Source organism: Ascaphus truei, chromosome 10 (assembly GCF_040206685.1).
Source record: "Ascaphus truei isolate aAscTru1 chromosome 10, aAscTru1.hap1, whole genome shotgun sequence".
Lineage (NCBI taxonomy): Eukaryota > Metazoa > Chordata > Amphibia > Anura > Ascaphidae > Ascaphus > Ascaphus truei.
In genome coordinates, this window is record NC_134492.1 from 57238113 (window position 1) to 57256611 (window position 18499).

At 57.9% G+C, this 18499-nt stretch overlaps 1 protein-coding gene across 1 annotated transcript in view; it reads right to left on the bottom strand.

Moving 5' to 3' along the window:
* Window positions 1–18499, bottom strand: part of LOC142503341 (uncharacterized) — a 184665-nt gene that overhangs the window by 7218 nt on the left and 158948 nt on the right. The window contains exons 41-45 of the mRNA XM_075615495.1: window positions 17899–17952; window positions 16499–16606; window positions 5889–5996; window positions 4069–4122; window positions 1471–1565 (exon numbers count right to left, since the gene is read on the bottom strand). Of these exons, the coding sequence (XP_075471610.1) occupies window positions 1471–1565; window positions 4069–4122; window positions 5889–5996; window positions 16499–16606; window positions 17899–17952 (419 nt within the window). The remainder of the gene's footprint in view (window positions 1–1470; window positions 1566–4068; window positions 4123–5888; window positions 5997–16498; window positions 16607–17898; window positions 17953–18499) is intronic.

An 18499-nucleotide genomic window follows, 5' to 3' on the forward strand; every position in this document is an offset into this window, starting at 1 on the left:
TCTCAGACACAGGGAGGGAGACTTGTGAGCTCTGCGCTCTGACACAGGAAGGGAGACTTGTGAGCTCTGCGCTCTGACACAGGGAGGGAGACTTGTGAGCTCTGCGCTCTGACACAGGGAGGGAGACTTGTGAGCTCTGCGCTCTCAGACACAGGGAGGGAGACTTGTGAGCTCTGCGCTCTCAGACACAGGGAGGGAGACTTGTGAGCTCTGCGCTCTGACACAGGGAGGGAGACTTGTGAGCTCTGCGCTCTGACACAGGGAGGGAGACTTGTGAGCTCTGCGCTCTGACACAGGGAGAGAGACTTGTGAGCTCTGCGCTCTCAGACACAGGGAGAGAGACTTGTGAGCTCTGCGCTCTGACACAGGGAGGGAGACTTGTGAGCTCTGCGCTCTGACACAGGGAGAGAGACTTGTGAGCTCTGCGCTCTGACACAGGGAGGGAGACTTGTGAGCTCTGCGTTCTCAGACACAGGGAGGGGACTTGTGAGCTCTGCGCTCTGACACAGGGAGGGAGACTTGTGAGCTCTGCGCTCTGACACAGGGAGGGAGACTTGTGAGCTCTGCGCTCTCAGACACAGGGAGGGAGACTTGTGAGCTCTGTGCGCAGACACAGGGAGGGAGACTTGTGAGCTCTGCGCTCTCAGACAGGGAGGGAGACTTGTGAGCTCTGCGCTCTCAGACACAGGGAGGGAGACTTGTGAGCTCTGCGCTCTCTGACACAGGGAGAGAGACTTGTGAGCTCTGCGCACTCAGACACAGGGAGGGAGACTTGTGAGCTCTGTGCGCAGACACAGGGAGGGAGACTTGTGAGCTCTGCGCTCTGACACAGGGAGGGAGACTTGTGAGCACTGCGCTCTCAGACACAGGGAGGGAGACTTGTGAGCTCTGCGCTCTGACACAGGGAGAGAGACTTGTGAGCTCTGCGCTCTCAGACACAGGGAGGGAGACTTGTGAGCTCTGCGCTCTGACACAGGGAGGGAGACTTGTGAGCTCTGCGCTCTCAGACACAGGGAGGGAGACTTGTGAGCTCTGCGCTCTGACACAGGGAGGGAGACCTGTGAGCTCTGCGCTCAGACACAGGGAGGGAGACTTGTGAGCTCTGCGCTCTGACACAGGGAGGGAGACTTGTGAGCTCTGCGCTCTCAGACACAGGGAGGGAGACTTGTGAGCTCTGCGCTCAGACACAGGGAGGGAGACTTGTGAGCTCTGCGCTCTGACACAGGGAGGGAGACTTGTGAGCTCTGCGCTCTCAGACACAGGGAGGGAGACTTGTGAGCTCTGCGCTCTGACACAGGGAGGGAGACCTGTGAGCTCTGCGCTCAGACACAGGGAGGGAGACTTGTGAGCTCTGCGCTCTGACACAGGGAGGGAGACTTGTGAGCTCTGCGCTCTCAGACACAGGGAGGGAGACTTGTGAGCTCTGCGCTCAGACACAGGGAGGGAGACTTGTGAGCTCTGCGCTCTGACACAGGGAGGGAGACTTGTGAGCTCTGCGCTCTCAGACTTACCGCTGGACCTGGGGCTCCTATCGGTCCCTGCAGCCCCGCTGGGCCGGGGGGTCCCTAAAAGAGGAAAGAAGAGAAAATACAACATTACGGTCAGTACAACCCGTCCAGTCCAGAGAGCAAAGACAGATAATGCTGTCCCGCGGACATATTACCCAGAATCCTCTCTCATTTCAATGTGCCAGCAGGAGCACGTGATCGCGCCCGCCCCCTCCCCCCCCCCCCCACAAAACGTTTCCCCGTTGGTGGAAAGCAGGGGGTCTCCAGAGCTGAACCCATTAATTTCAGCTCCCGGGACCCCCAGCTCTCCGAGATACTCACCTCCGTAGTGGGGCCCGTAGCTACTCCACAGGTTTAAATGTCCCGGTCACGCGGACCAATAGGAAGAAACTAGGGAGGATGTCACGGCTTCCTATTGGCCCGCGTGACGTGGGATCTTTAAAGCCGCCATTTCGATAGCCCCACACAGCCTAAACAGGGTTGCTACCGTCGCCCCCTACGGAGGTCTGTATCTCAGGAAGCAGGGGGTCCCCGGAGCTGAAATTAACGGGGTCCTGCCCCAGAGACCCCCTGCTTCAATCCTATAACTGAAGAAAATTGAAAAAAAGAAAAAGGAAAGCAGGATTTCTGCTCCACGAGGAAGAGACGGGGACCCTGGCGGGATTACGCCGGGTAAAACCTTTTACTCTGGGATATCCCGCAGGGCCCTGAAAAAGAGATTTCTATTAAATTGTCGCTTAAAGCAGCAATCTGCTCTACTCTCCCTAATATGTCATATTATTATATATTATATATATATAAAATATATTTCCTTTTTAACATGGCAAAGTCCTTTTTTCTGCGTTTTTTAGCAATCCCCCCCTTTTGTTAAACTCTGAAGATATCAGTTGCTGAAAATGGGCCTCTCTGGGAAGTTAAAATGGCCGCTGCCACGTCAACGCATCATAACACCGGTTGCCACGGTAACCGAAGAACAGATGGGGAGATGTTTTTGGAAGATTTTCAAATGAAGTGAAAACTAGAGCAGCATATTGTGACGAAAGTGCGCACAAACGAGATTCGCTAAAGGCTGTAAAAACCCTTCCAAACAAATGGTCCAAGTTGAAAAAGACTGTAAAATACCATTTGTCGCGAACGGGGCACGCGCACGTGACTTGTGTATGTGACAAGGGTTAATACACGGAGCTACCTACCTGGCCCTATTTTTCACCCCTGCGGGTCACTCAAAAGAGTAGCAGCCCCCCTCAATCTCTCACAATATACCTTTAAAACGCTGCCCCCACCACGCATAGAGAAAAATATCAGCGCTAGGGGGTCCGTGATCCCCGTTCGCTAAGAAAAATATGTAATTAACACAGCAAAATCTACTGCTGCAAAACGTGTCTGAAAATGTAATCGCTCTCTACAAAACGTTCAATAGATAAAAAGCAGCAATCCCAGCAATATCCTACGTGTTTGTTTTATATCACTTCGGTGTATTAGATAATAGTTACTACCGTTTCTTTTTTATTCAACTCTTAGTGCCATTTTTAATTTGTTTTAATATACTGAGTATCCTGTGATTTCTATAGAAGGATTTAGCCCACCTCCCCAGCAGTGCAAGATCTTTGTCACACTTTCCTCTTTGTCATAATGCGTTGCCAATGCTCCCAGCAGTTTGAGCTGCAAACTGTAACAATAGATAATGTTACCGTAGTAATATAAGGATACATTGTAGCTGCTGAGTTAGGCCATGTTTATATTGCCGGCGACGGGATCGATGACGTCACCCGTCGCCACTGGCGAAAGTTGCACTTTTGCAGTTTTGAGCGACGTTGCTGGCGACAAGGCCAGTGACGTTACGAAGGGGGCGGGCAGAGTGCAGTAGGCGCTCTGCGATTGGTGTACAGACAGTCACATGTGGCGACTGTCTCTCCCAAAATCAAATTTCACTGGCTTCCAAATTTGTTGTCGCTCCGTCGCCTTCGCGCTTACTATAAGCGCATGCGACGGATTCAATGTATTTGTTTTGTCGCGTCGTCGCCGGGCACTATAAGCGCAGCCTTACACTGACAGAAGGATTGATTGATGATGTGCATCAATATAATCCACACAATGATCAGTAATTAGCTAAGTTGCCGATCAATCCGTTCTCCTGGGATCGATTAGACAAGAATTCGGCTCGGGGGTTCACTAAATGGCTGTCAGTGCAGCAGAAGAGAACCAAAGATCAGTGGTGGAGATCATGTGACCAGGCAGTCACTAGACACAATTGGTGCACTGCTAGAGAGAGGGCAGGGCTCAAAAAGGGGTGTGCCAGAGCCTGTTTCAGAAGAGGAAGGGGATGTGACTTTGTAAATGGTTGCTATAGAATAAAAAAATGCTTGTTACATTATAATACATTAAAAATGTCATTTAGAGGTTTTTTTTTTTTTAAATGCTACAAATATTTTCTCATAGTACCAACCTGATTTATTTAAAAAACACACATGTAGGATTCTGCTTGGTCTGCAGCTTTAAATTCGCCCTATTTACCCTTCTAAACATGTCACTTGTTGTCCCACCGCAATGAGCCGCTTACCTGTTCTCCCTTGTCCCCCTTCCCTCCTTTCTGCCCCGGCTCTCCGATTTCTCCCTGAAATGAAAACACAAAGAAGCCGTGAAGGATTTTTTTCGAGGACCCCGCTGCCCGGCATTGAGCCCCCAACGCGATCCTCGGGGGGTTTGCAATGAGTGAGAAGGGAGTGGAGACGCGTTCCGCAAACCTTTGATTCCCCCTCCCCGCGGGGCGACCGGTCTTCTGATCAATTGTCCCATTTATTTAAGTGCCCATAAGACTGGGTAGAAACGGAAAAGACGTCATTCATCCCGATATGTTACACAAAGAATAGCCGTTAGACATTGGGAAATGCCATTTTAAGTTTCTGGCTATTTGGAAAGACATGCCAACGTTTGTATCAGCGATAAGTTACAATGCACATGTGAAGCATGCCAGTGTGAAGAAGCTGTCTGTGAGTAGGTTAACTGGCTCTGCACTTCTGTAACCCAGCCGGTGCTGGAAAAACTGTGTAATGCGGAACGCATAAACTTGCAGGGGGTCCCCTGTTATAATGGATAAGAAGCGAAAGTTGACACTGTCTGCTCATTTGCATGTCATTTCCCAGAATCCCTGGCTGCAGTGGAAGCAGTGTATGCTAAGAGATAATGGGGAAGGGCAGGGTGGCAGACCTGTCTGAGACGTGTGAACGTGCTCACGAGGGGGGCTTCTTATTTGCTGCACACTGTACAGGGGAGAGTTTTTGTCACTTTTTCACCCACCATAACTTACTGTGTGTCCAGCATTCGGGTTCATACACTAAAATAACATGGTCATTCGTTCTTCCCACAGAGCCCCCTTCCTATAAGTCAGAGGTACCCCTGGGGGGCATGGCACCCTGGCTGAGGAACGCTGGAGCAGAGGGTAACCGAGGGTGGGTTGGGGCAGAGTTACGAATGAGTTTGCCAGAGTTTGGGACTTCCTTGGCCCGTGGATGGGGTAGGGATGTTGGGCTTTGGGGAAACAGAGTCCACAGTTTGGTCCCCTCGCCCAACGCATTATCCTCTCAAACGTTATATTTCCCATGGGAGGTGCTGCTGGGGTGCAAGCCTCCCCCCTCCTTTCTTCCCCCGTTCTCCCCTCTCTACCCTCCCCCCTCTCCCTCTCTACCCTCCCCCCTCTCCCTTCTACCCTCCCCCTCTCCCTTCTACCCTCCCCCCTCTCCCTTCTACCCTCCCCCCTCTCCCTTCTACCCTCCCCCCTCTCCCTTCTACCCTCCCCACTTTCCCTTCTACCCTCCCCCTCTCCCTTCTACTCTCCCCCCTCTCCCTTCTACCCTCCCCCCTATCCCTTCTACCCTCCCCCCTCTCCCTTCTACCCTCCCCCCTTTCCCTTCTACCCTCCCCCTCTCCCTTCTACCCTCCCCCCTCTCCCTTCTACCCTCTCCCATCTACCCTCTCCCTTCTACCCTCTCCCATCTACCCTCTCCCTTCTACCCTCTCCCTTCTACCCTCTCCCATCTACCCTCTCCCTTCTACCCTCTCCCTTCTACCCTCCCCCTCTCCCTTCTACCCTCCCCCCTCTCCCTTCTACCCTCCCCCCTCTCCCTTCTACCCTCCCCCCTCTCCCTTCTACCCTCCCCCTCTCCCTTCTACCCTCCCCCCTCTCCCTTCTACCCTCCCCCCTCTCCCTTCTACCCTCCCCACTTTCCCTTCTACCCTCCCCCCTCCCTTCTACCCCCTGCCTTCAGCCCCCTCCCTTCCCTCTGTAATACATTGCTATTGGTTGACGCTGTGGGAGGGGTTTGGTGGGGGTCCCTGTTTCTAGCTCATACACCAGGGCACAGAGAACTGAAGTGGGCTTACCTTGTCACCGTCTTCCCCGGGTGGCCCTTGGGGACCTGCGGGCCCAGGAAGACCCACGGGACCCTGCACGCCGTCACGCCCAGCTGGGCCTTGGGGTCCTTTTTCTCCCTGCATGGAGGTCACAACAGGGCATTAGTCCACTTCTAAATACTGCGATAAGACACAGTTACAGGAGCGAGCGCGGGGGCCCGGGGGGCCGCAGGGACTGTGTATGTAATCAGGGAGTGAGCGCAGGGGCCCGGGGAGCCGCAGTAACACGCAGGGACTGTGTATGTAATCAGGGAGTGAGCGCAGGGGCCCGGGGAGCCGCAGTAACACGCAGGGACTGTGTATGTAATCAGGGAGTGAGCGCAGGGGCCCGGCGAGCCGCAGTAACACGCAGGGACTGTGTATGTAATCAGGGAGTGAGCGCAGGGGCCCGGGGAGCCGCAGTAACACGCAGGGACTGTGTATGTAATCAGGGAGTGAGCGCAGGGGCCCGGGGAGCCGCAGTAACACGCAGGGAGTGTGTATGTAATCAGGGAGTGGGCGCAGGGGCCCGGGGAGCCGCAGTAACACGCAGGGACTGTGTATGTAATCAGGGAGTGAGCGCAGGGGCCCAGGGAGCCGCAGTAACACGCAGGGACTGTGTATGTAATCAGGGAGCGGGCGCAGGGGCCCGGGGAGCCGCAGTAACACGCAGGGACTGTGTATGTAATCAGGGAGCGAGCGCAGGGGCCCGGGGAGACGCAGTAACACGCAGGGACTGTGTATGTAATCAGGGAGTGAGCGCAGGGGCCCGGGGAGCCGCAGTAACACGCAGGGAGTGTGTATGTAATCAGGGAGTGAGCGCAGGGGCCCGGGGAGCCGCAGTAACACGCAGGGACTGTGTATGTAATCAGGGAGTGAGCGCAGGGGCCCGGGGAGCCGCAGTAACACGCAGGGACTGTGTATGTAATCAGGGAGCGAGCGCAGGGGCCCGGGGAGCCGCAGTAACACGCAGGGACTGTGTATGTAATCAGGGAGTGAGCGCAGGGGCCCGGGGAGCCGCAGTAACACGCAGGGACTGTGTATGTAATCAGGGAGTGAGCGCAGGGGCCCGGGGAGCCGCAGTAACACGCAGGGACTGTGTATGTAATCAGGGAGCGAGCGCAGGGGCCCGGGGAGCCGCAGTAACACGCAGGGACTGTGTATGTAATCAGGGAGTGAGCGCAGGGGCCCGGGGAGCCGCAGTAACACGCAGGGACTGTGTATGTAATCAGGGAGTGGGCGCAGGGGCCCGGGGAGCCGCAGTAACACGCAGGGACTGTGTATGTAATCAGGGAGCGAGCGCAGGGGCCCGGGGAGCCGCAGTAACACGCAGGGACTGTGTATGTAATCAGGGAGTGAGCGCAGGGGCCCGGGGAGCCGCAGTAACACGCAGGGACTGTGTATGTAATCAGGGAGTGAGCGCAGGGGCCCGGGGAGCCGCAGTAACACGCAGGGACTGTGTATGTAATCAGGGAGCGGGCGCAGGGGCCCGGGGAGCCGCAGTAACACGCAGGGACTGTGTATGTAATCAGGGAGTGAGCGCAGGGGCCCGGGGAGCCGCAGTAACACGCAGGGACTGTGTATGTAATCAGGGAGTGAGCGCAGGGGCCCGGGGAGCCGCAGTAACACGCAGGGACTGTGTATGTAATAAGGGAGTGAGCGCAGGGGCCCGGGGAGCCGCAGTAACACGCAGGGACTGTGTATGTAATCAGGGAGTGAGCGCAGGGGCCCGGGGAGCCGCAGTAACACGCAGGGACTGTGTATGTAATCAGGGAGTGAGCGTAGGGGCCCGGGGAGCCGCAGTAACACGCAGGGACTGTGTATGTAATCAGGGAGTGGGCGCAGGGGCCCGGGGAGCCGCAGTAACACGCAGGGACTGTGTATGTAATCAGGGAGTGAGCGCAGGGGCCCGGGGAGCCGCAGTAACACGCAGGGACTGTGTATGTAATCAGGGAGTGAGCGCGGGGGCCCGGGGCCCCGCAGTAACACGCAGGGACTGTGTATGTAATCAGGGAGTGAGCGCAGGGGCAGGGGGAGCCGCAGTAACACGCAGGGACTGTGTATGTAATCAGGGAGTGAGCGCAGGGGCCCGGGGAGCCGCAGTAACACGCAGGGAGTGTGTATGTAATCAGGGAGCGAGCGCAGGGGCCCGGGGAGCCGCAGTAACACGCAGGGAGTGTGTATGTAATCAGAGAGTGAGCGCAGGGGCCCGGGGAGCCGCAGTAACACGCAGGGAGTGTGTATGTAATCAGGGAGAGAGCGCAGGGGCCCGGGAGCCGCAGTAACACGCAGGGACTGTGTATGTAATCAGGGAGTGAGCGCAGGGGCCCGGGGAGCCGCAGTAACACGCAGGGACTGTGTATGTAATCAGGGAGTGAGCGCAGGGGCCCGGGGAGCCGCAGTAACACGCAGGGACTGTGTATGTAATCAGGGAGTGAGCGCAGGGGCCCGGGGAGCCGCAGTAACACGCAGGGACTGTGTATGTAATCAGGGAGTGAGCGCAGGGGCCCGGGGAGCCGCAGTAACACGCAGGGACTGTGTATGTAATCAGGGAGAGAGCGCAGGGGCCCAGGGAGCCGCAGTAACACGCAGGGACTGTGTATGTAATCAGGGAGCGGGCGCAGGGGCCCGGGGAGCCGCAGTAACACGCAGGGACTGTGTATGTAATCAGGGAGTGAGCGCAGGGGCCCGGGGAGCCGCAGTAACACGCAGGGACTGTGTATGTAATCAGGGAGTGAGCGCGGGGGCCCGGGGAGCCGCAGTAACACGCAGGGACTGTGTATGTAATCAGGGAGAGAGCGCAGGGGCCCAGGGAGCCGCAGTAACACGCAGGGACTGTGTATGTAATCAGGGAGCGGGCGCAGGGGCCCGGGGAGCCGCAGTAACACGCAGGGACTGTGTATGTAATCAGGGAGTGAGCGCAGGGGCCCGGGGAGCCGCAGTAACACGCAGGGAGTGTGTATGTAATCAGGGAGTGAGCGCAGGGGCCCGGGGAGCCGCAGTAACACGCAGGGACTGTGTATGTAATCAGGGAGTGAGCGCAGGGGCCCGGGGAGCCGCAGTAACACGCAGGGACTGTGTATGTAATCAGGGAGCGGGCGCAGGGGCCCGGGGAGCCGCAGTAACACGCAGGGACTGTGTATGTAATCAGGGAGCGGGCGCAGGGGCCCGGGGAGCAGCAGTAACACGCAGGGACTGTGTATGTAATCAGGGAGCGGGCGCAGGGGCCCGGGGAGCAGCAGTAACACGCAGGGACTGTGTATGTAATCAGGGAGTGAGCGCAGGGGCCCGGGGAGCCGCAGTAACACGCAGGGACTGTGTATGTAATCAGGGAGCGGGCGCAGGGGCCCGGGGAGCCGCAGTAACACGCAGGGACTGTGTATGTAATCAGGGAGCGGGCGCAGGGGCCCGGGGAGCCGCAGTAACACGCAGGGACTGTGTATGTAATCAGGGAGCGGGCGCAGGGGCCCGGGGAGCCGCAGTAACACGCAGGGACTGTGTATGTAATCAGGGAGTGAGCGCAGGGGCCCGGGGAGCCGCAGTAACACGCAGGGACTGTGTATGTAATCAGGGAGTGAGCGCAGGGGCCCGGGGAGCCGCAGTAACACGCAGGGACTGTGTATGTAATCAGGGAGTGAGCGCAGGGGCCCGGGGAGCCGCAGTAACACGCAGGGACTGTGTATGTAATAAGGGAGTGAGCGCAGGGGCCCGGGGAGCAGCAGTAACACGCAGGGACTGTGTATGTAATCAGGGAGTGAGCGCAGGGGCCCGGGGAGCCGCAGTAACACGCAGGGAGAGTGTATGTAATCAGGGAGCGGGCGCAGGGGCCCGGGGAGCCGCAGTAACACGCAGGGACTGTGTATGTAATCTGGGAGTGAGCGCAGGGGCCCGGGGAGCCGCAGTAACACGCAGGGACTGTGTATGTAATCAGGGAGTGAGCGCAGGGGCCCGGGGAGCCGCAGTAACACGCAGGGACTGTGTATGTAATCAGGGAGTGGGCGCAGGGGCCCGGGGAGCCGCAGTAACACGCAGGGACTGTGTATGTAATCAGGGAGTGAGCGCAGGGGCCCGGGGAGCCGCAGTAACACGCAGGGACTGTGTATGTAATCAGGGAGTGAGCGCGGGGGCCCGGGGCCCCGCAGTAACACGCAGGTACTGTGTATGTAATCAGGGAGTGAGCGCAGGGGCCGGGGGAGCCGCAGTAACACGCAGGGACTGTGTATGTAATCAGGGAGTGAGCGCAGGGGCCCGGGGAGCCGCAGTAACACGCAGGGAGTGTGTATGTAATCAGGGAGCGAGCGCAGGGGCCCGGGGAGCCGCAGTAACACGCAGGGAGTGTGTATGTAATCAGAGAGTGAGCGCAGGGGCCCGGGGAGCCGCAGTAACACGCAGGGACTGTGTATGTAATCAGGGAGTGAGCGCAGGGGCCCGGGGAGCCGCAGTAACACGCAGGGAGTGTGTATGTAATCAGGGAGAGAGCGCAGGGGCCCGGGGAGCCGCAGTAACACGCAGGGACTGTGTATGTAATCAGGGAGTGAGCGCAGGGGCCCGGGGAGCCGCAGTAACACGCAGGGACTGTGTATGTAATCAGGGAGTGAGCGCAGGGGCCCGGGGAGCCGCAGTAACACGCAGGGACTGTGTATGTAATCAGGGAGTGAGTGCGGGGGCCCGGGGAGCCGCAGTAACACGCAGGGACTGTGTATGTAATCAGGGAGTGAGCGCAGGGGCCCGGGGAGCCGCAGTAACACGCAGGGACTGTGTATGTAATCAGGGAGTGAGCGCAGGGGCCCGGGGAGCCGCAGTAACACGCAGGGACTGTGTATGTAATCAGGGAGTGAGCGCGGGGGCCCGGGGAGCCGCAGTAACACGCAGGGACTGTGTATGTAATCAGGGAGAGAGCGCGGGGGCCCGGGGAGCCGCAGTAACACGCAGGGACTGTGTATGTAATCAGGGAGTGAGCGCAGGGGCCCGGGGAGCCGCAGTAACACGCAGGGACTGTGTATGTAATCAGGGAGTGAGCGCAGGGGCCCGGGGAGCCGCAGTAACACGCAGGGACTGTGTATGTAATCAGGGAGCGGGCGCAGGGGCCCGGGGAGCCGCAGTAACACGCAGGGACTGTGTATGTAATCAGGGAGTGAGCGCAGGGGCCCGGGGAGCCGCAGTAACACGCAGGGACTGTGTATGTAATCAGGGAGAGAGCGCAGGGGCCCGGGGAGCCGCAGTAACACGCAGGGACTGTGTATGTAATCAGGGAGTGAGCGCAGGGGCCCGGGGAGCCGCAGTAACACGCAGGGACTGTGTATGTAATCAGGGAGTGAGCGCAGGGGCCCGGGGAGCCGCAGTAACACGCAGGGACTGTGTATGTAATCAGGGAGAGAGCGCAGGGGCCCGGGGAGCCGCAGTAACACGCAGGGACTGTGTATGTAATCAGGGAGTGAGCGCAGGGGCCCGGGGAGCCGCAGTAACACGCAGGGACTGTGTATGTAATCAGGGAGTGAGCGCAGGGGCCCGGGGAGCCGCAGTAACACGCAGGGACTGTGTATGTAATCAGGGAGCGGGCGCAGGGGCCCGGGGAGCCGCAGTAACACGCAGGGACTGTGTATGTAATCAGGGAGTGAGCGCAGGGGCCCGGGGAGCCGCAGTAACACGCAGGGACTGTGTATGTAATCAGGGAGTGAGCGCAGGGGCCCGGGGAGCCGCAGTAACACGCAGGGACTGTGTATGTAATCAGGGAGCGGGCGCAGGGGCCCGGGGAGCCGCAGTAACACGCAGGGACTGTGTATGTAATCAGGGAGTGAGCGCAGGGGCCCGGGGAGCCGCAGTAACACGCAGGGACTGTGTATGTAATCAGGGAGTGAGCGCAGGGGCCCGGGGAGCCGCAGTAACACGCAGGGACTGTGTATGTAATCAGGGAGTGAGCGCAGGGGCCCGGGGAGCCGCAGTAACACGCAGGGACTGTGTATGTAATCAGGGAGCGAGCGCAGGGGCCCGGGGAGCCGCAGTAACACGCAGGGACTGTGTATGTAATCAGGGAGTGAGCGCAGGGGCCCGGGGAGCCGCAGTAACACGCAGGGACTGTGTATGTAATCAGGGAGTGAGCGCAGGGGCCCGGGGAGCCGCAGTAACACGCAGGGACTGTGTATGTAATCAGGGAGCGAGCGCAGGGGCCCGGGGAGCCGCAGTAACACGCAGGGACTGTGTATGTAATCAGGGAGTGAGCGCAGGGGCCCGGGGAGCCGCAGTAACACGCAGGGACTGTGTATGTAATCAGGGAGTGAGTGCGGGGGCCCGGGGAGCCGCAGTAACACGCAGGGACTGTGTATGTAATCAGGGAGTGAGCGCAGGGGCCCGGGGAGCCGCAGTAACACGCAGGGACTGTGTATGTAATCAGGGAGTGAGCGCAGGGGCCCGGGGAGCCGCAGTAACACGCAGGGACTGTGTATGTAATCAGGGAGAGAGCGCAGGGGCCCGGGGAGCCGCAGTAACACGCAGGGACTGTGTATGTAATCAGGGAGAGAGCGCAGGGGCCCGGGGAGCCGCAGTAACACGCAGGGACTGTGTATGTAATCAGGGAGTGAGCGCAGGGGCCCGGGGAGCCGCAGTAACACGCAGGGACTGTGTATGTAATCAGGGAGCGGGCGCAGGGGCCCGGGGAGCCGCAGTAACACGCAGGGACTGTGTATGTAATCAGGGAGTGAGAGCAGGGGCCCGGGGAGCCGCAGTAACACGCAGGGACTGTGTATGTAATCAGGGAGTGAGCGCAGGGGCCCGGGGAGCCGCAGTAACACGCAGGGACTGTGTATGTAATCAGGGAGTGGGCGCAGGGGCCCGGGGAGCCGCAGTAACACGCAGGGACTGTGTATGTAATCAGGGAGCGGGCGCAGGGGCCCGGGGAGCCGCAGTAACACGCAGGGACTGTGTATGTAATCAGGGAGTGAGCGCAGGGGCCCGGGGAGCCGCAGTAACACGCAGGGACTGTGTATGTAATCAGGGAGTGAGAGCAGGGGCCCGGGGAGCCGCAGTAACACGCAGGGACTGTGTATGTAATCAGGGAGTGAGCGCAGGGGCCCGGGGAGCCGCAGTAACACGCAGGGACTGTGTATGTAATCAGGGAGTGGGCGCAGGGGCCCGGGGAGCCGCAGTAACACGCAGGGACTGTGTATGTAATCAGGGAGCGGGCGCAGGGGCCCGGGGAGCCGCAGTAACACGCAGGGACTGTGTATGTAATCAGGGAGTGAGCGCAGGGGCCCGGGGAGCCGCAGTAACACGCAGGGACTGTGTATGTAATCAGGGAGTGAGCGCAGGGGCCCGGGGAGCCGCAGTAACACGCAGGGACTGTGTATGTAATCAGGGAGTGAGCGCGGGGGCCCGGGGAGCCGCAGTAACACGCAGGGACTGTGTATGTAATCAGGGAGAGAGCGCGGGGGCCCGGGGAGCCGCAGTAACACGCAGGGACTGTGTATGTAATCAGGGAGTGAGCGCGGGGGCCCGGGGAGCCGCAGTAACACGCAGGGACTGTGTATGTAATCAGGGAGTGAGCGCAGGGGCCCGGGGAGCCGCAGTAACACGCAGGGACTGTGTATGTAATCAGGGAGTGAGCGCAGGGGCCCGGGGAGCCGCAGTAACACGCAGGGACTGTGTATGTAATCAGGGAGCGGGCGCAGGGGCCCGGGGAGCCGCAGTAACACGCAGGGACTGTGTATGTAATCAGGGAGTGAGCGCAGGGGCCCGGGGAGCCGCAGTAACACGCAGGGACTGTGTATGTAATCAGGGAGAGAGCGCAGGGGCCCGGGGAGCCGCAGTAACACGCAGGGACTGTGTATGTAATCAGGGAGTGAGCGCAGGGGCCCGGGGAGCCGCAGTAACACGCAGGGACTGTGTATGTAATCAGGGAGTGAGCGCAGGGGCCCGGGGAGCCGCAGTAACACGCAGGGACTGTGTATGTAATCAGGGAGAGAGCGCAGGGGCCCGGGGAGCCGCAGTAACACGCAGGGACTGTGTATGTAATCAGGGAGTGAGCGCAGGGGCCCGGGGAGCCGCAGTAACACGCAGGGACTGTGTATGTAATCAGGGAGTGAGCGCAGGGGCCCGGGGAGCCGCAGTAACACGCAGGGACTGTGTATGTAATCAGGGAGCGGGCGCAGGGGCCCGGGGAGCCGCAGTAACACGCAGGGACTGTGTATGTAATCAGGGAGTGAGCGCAGGGGCCCGGGGAGCCGCAGTAACACGCAGGGACTGTGTATGTAATCAGGGAGCGAGCGCAGGGGCCCGGGGAGCCGCAGTAACACGCAGGGACTGTGTATGTAATCAGGGAGAGAGCGCAGGGGCCCGGGGAGCCGCAGTAACACGCAGGGACTGTGTATGTAATCAGGGAGTGAGCGCAGGGGCCCGGGGAGCCGCAGTAACACGCAGGGACTGTGTATGTAATCAGGGAGCGGGCGCAGGGGCCCGGGGAGCCGCAGTAACACGCCGGGACTGTGTATGTAATCAGGGAGTGAGCGCAGGGGCCCGGGGAGCCGCAGTAACACGCAGGGACTGTGTATGTAATCAGGGAGTGAGAGCAGGGGCCCGGGGAGCCGCAGTAACACGCAGGGACTGTGTATGTAATCAGGGAGTGAGCGCAGGGGCCCGGGGAGCCGCAGTAACACGCAGGGACTGTGTATGTAATCAGGGAGTGGGCGCAGGGGCCCGGGGAGCCGCAGTAACACGCAGGGACTGTGTATGTAATCAGGGAGCGGGCGCAGGGGCCCGGGGAGCCGCAGTAACACGCAGGGACTGTGTATGTAATCAGGGAGTGAGAGCAGGGGCCCGGGGAGCCGCAGTAACACGCAGGGACTGTGTATGTAATCAGGGAGTGAGCGCAGGGGCCCGGGGAGCCGCAGTAACACGCAGGGACTGTGTATGTAATCAGGGAGTGGGCGCAGGGGCCCGGGGAGCCGCAGTAACACGCAGGGACTGTGTATGTAATCAGGGAGCGGGCGCAGGGGCCCGGGGAGCCGCAGTAACACGCAGGGACTGTGTATGTAATCAGGGAGTGAGCGCAGGGGCCCGGGGAGCCGCAGTAACACGCAGGGACTGTGTATGTAATCAGGGAGTGAGCGCAGGGGCCCGGGGAGCCGCAGTAACACGCAGGGACTGTGTATGTAATCAGGGAGTGAGCGCAGGGGCCCGGGGAGCCGCAGTAACACGCAGGGACTGTGTATGTAATCAGGGAGTGAGAGCAGGGGCCCGGGGAGCCGCAGTAACACGCAGGGACTGTGTATGTAATCAGGGAGTGAGCGCACACACAGCCAACTTTCCAAAATATATAGTAAATCAGGTGTGGCCACCTCCAGTCCTCAAAGGCTACCAACAGGTCAGGTTTTCAGGATATCCTTGCTTCAGCACAGGTGGCTCAATCAGAGGGTTAGTCTTTGATTGAGCCACCTGTGCTGAAGCAGGGATATCCTGAAAACCTGACCTGTTGGTGGCCCTTGAGGACTGCAGTTGGCCGCCCCTGGTGTAGAGGAAGCCCCTTCCCCAGGGATTGCTGACACTCAGCATGTGACGGCAGAGACGCTCTCCGCGGGTAATAGCCGGGACAGATAGCGTCACTGCGGCACGGCGGGCGAAGGGACGCACTGTCCGTCTTTAGTACATCGGTCACCGTGGGCAGGAAGCCGAACCTCGGAAAGGGATCGCGTTCTTTAAACGGCATTACAACGTTTTAAAACGCCGTCGCCAAACACGAGAAGCATCTCTCACCAAACGGCGTGCGAACGGAAGGCGCCGCTTCGCACGGAAAACTACAAGGAATCAAAATTGGCGCACTCAGGTCACATGGGGTCTGTGGAGCCGAATCCCGTTAATTTCAGCTGCGGGGACCCCCTGCCCCCCCCGAGATAATCACCTCCACAGTGGGGCCGGTAGCAGCTCCGCGGGTTTAAATGTCCCGGTCACGCGGGCCAATAGGATCACGTCTCTGCTCCCTATTGGCCCATGTGATGCATGGCATTTAAACGGCCATTATGATAGCCCCACATAGCCCATACGGAGCGGCTGTTGGCGCCCCCTACAGAGTTAAGTATTTCGGGAATAAAGGGGCCCCCGGAGCTGAAATGAACGCGGTTCGGACACCCCCTGCTTCCAACCTAGAGTGCTGCTTAAAACGTACCCCCGGTGTGCGCTTACATTGGTTTCTTTACACAGGGCAGCGTGACTCCGTGTCATTTTGTTCCCGTATATGCCTTTCTGCCATTTTGTTTTTTGCTGGCCAAATAAATGAATATGTACAACCCTCTCCCAGAATCACGTGCGAAATTACCCGTCAGTTACCTCCAACGTCAGACAGGTCCCGGGGAGAAGGGAGTGTTGGCGACCAGGCGAGAATGAAACGGCTCAGGGAAGCCATTATATACTGAGCCTTAGCCAAATTGTAACGACCGCGTACATGTTCTGCCTCTGGTCAACCAATGCTGGAGACTCTTGGCAACGTTGAATCATTCGATGGAGGACGCCCCAATCATGATCTTTCTACAATGAATATTTAACCGGTGTCCATTTTTGTTTATCCCGCCCAGTAAACGCTGATTCCAGGGGCCCCATTCCTCCCCCTCACTCACCGGAGCTCCTTTCTCGCCTGCGGGTCCAGGCGGGCCCTGGGGACCTGGTCTGCCGGGTAAACCGATGGGGCCAGCCGTGCCGGCCGCTCCCCTCTCGCCTGGCGACCCCTGCGGGAGAAAAAAACGTGAGCCTGTTAGTGAGTGTGCGATGGGGAGCGACACGAGATCTCGCAGGCAGGGAGTTTTAACCCCTTCGCAGAGAAGCTTAAAAAAAAAACTGGTTCTGCAGCCATTTTTTATTCCCGTTTAAATCCGAACCATGGACAGAATGAGCTACACATTGGGTGACCAAGGCAATACCTGGTGCTAGTGAGAAACAGTGCAACACTGTGAAAGGGAGTCCCTGTCACGAAGAGCTTACAATCTATGCAGTGTAGCGGGAAAACAAGTGGGTGGAATACGATATCATATAAGGTACGATAGGAAATCATATCATATTAATCAGTGGCGGCCAACTCCAGTTCTCAAGGGCCACCAACAGGTCAGGTTTTCAGGATATCCCTGCTTCAGCACAGGCGGCTCAGTTAGTGGCTCAGTCAATGACTGCACCACTTGTGCAAACGCAGGGAAATCCTGAAAACCTGACCTGTTGGTGGCCCTTGAGGACTGGAGTTGGCCGCCCCTGATATAAATGGTATAATAATTTTTAAAAAAAATCCAAAAATTGGCAAAATAAAATTAGATTAAAGGTCAATTTGTAGGTCCCATGACCCTAAAGTCAGGTCCCATGACCCTAACGTCAGGTCCCATGACCCTAACGTCAGGTCCCATGACCCTAACGTCTGGTCCCATGACCCTAAAGACAGGTGCCATGACCCTAACGTCAGGTCCCATGACCCTAACGTCTGGTCCCATGACCCTAAAGACAGGTGCCATGACCCTAACGTCAGGTCCCATGACCCTAACGTCTGGTCCCATGACCCTAAAGACAGGTGCCATGACCCTAAAGTCAGGTCCCATGACCCTAAAGTCAGGTCCCATGACCCTAACGTCAGGTCCCATGACCCTAACGTCAGAGAATAAAGCCCGAACATGCAATAGCGTCCCTGCAGCCAGGTTGGCGCGGATCGGTGCGGCGGAGGTTTTATAAATAACACGGCAAAAGAGCAGAATATTTTTTGACTATTTCTTTTCTACTTTGATGTGTATCATTCAGCGCGGACATGGAATATAACGAGAAAGCTGCGTCACATAACATGGCCCAAATCCCCGTGAAAAAACGTGAAAAAACGCCCGATCGTTTCATTTAAATCAATTGGAAAAAAATGGTAAGTTAAGAAGTGCCGGATATTTCCCCAAAACGCTTCAAATTCCTCTGTTTTCCCCCAAATCCTTTGTATTAGTTTTCCTCCTTACTCTATCGTTCATTAATATGTGAACTAATGCTCTCGTCTACTTACGACCGGGCCGGACGGGCCTTGTGGACCTTCTCCTCCTTTCAAACCTCCAGCGCCCTAAAAGAAAAAAAAGCCCAAACAGAATCGTATTGGAAATAACAAGAGACACGACACCGGAGAATAAAGAGAGAACAATACGATCGTAATCAAACGTCTTCCACAGTAGGACCTCCTTGCAGACTATCTGGGGGCTGAAGTGCTGGCTGATGATGGGATGTGGGAGCAGGGGGATCTAATGTGTGGGAGGGAGAAGTGTGCCGGGGGGGTTGGGGGGCAGGGAGAGAGATTTAACTGAGGTATAAAAAGGGGAGGACCTGTTTGAAGATGATGTCATGAGTAAGAGGTGATGACATCATCTCCAGGTAGAGAGACTTGGCGTCCATTCAATCCGGGTGACACCTGGTCCTAGCAACTAAGCTGTCATTTGGGGCCATTTAATAAACGGTGGTGGTCATTAACAGGTGTTTAATGTCAATGGCTGCTAATAGTGCAATCAGATGTGTAGCAGTCTTCTCTGCGCTGGAGGACATTTCAGCCCTATTCACTTGAATGGAGCGGAGCTCTTGCCTAGCGCTGGGAAGCGGTATTACAGGGTCTTTTGTAT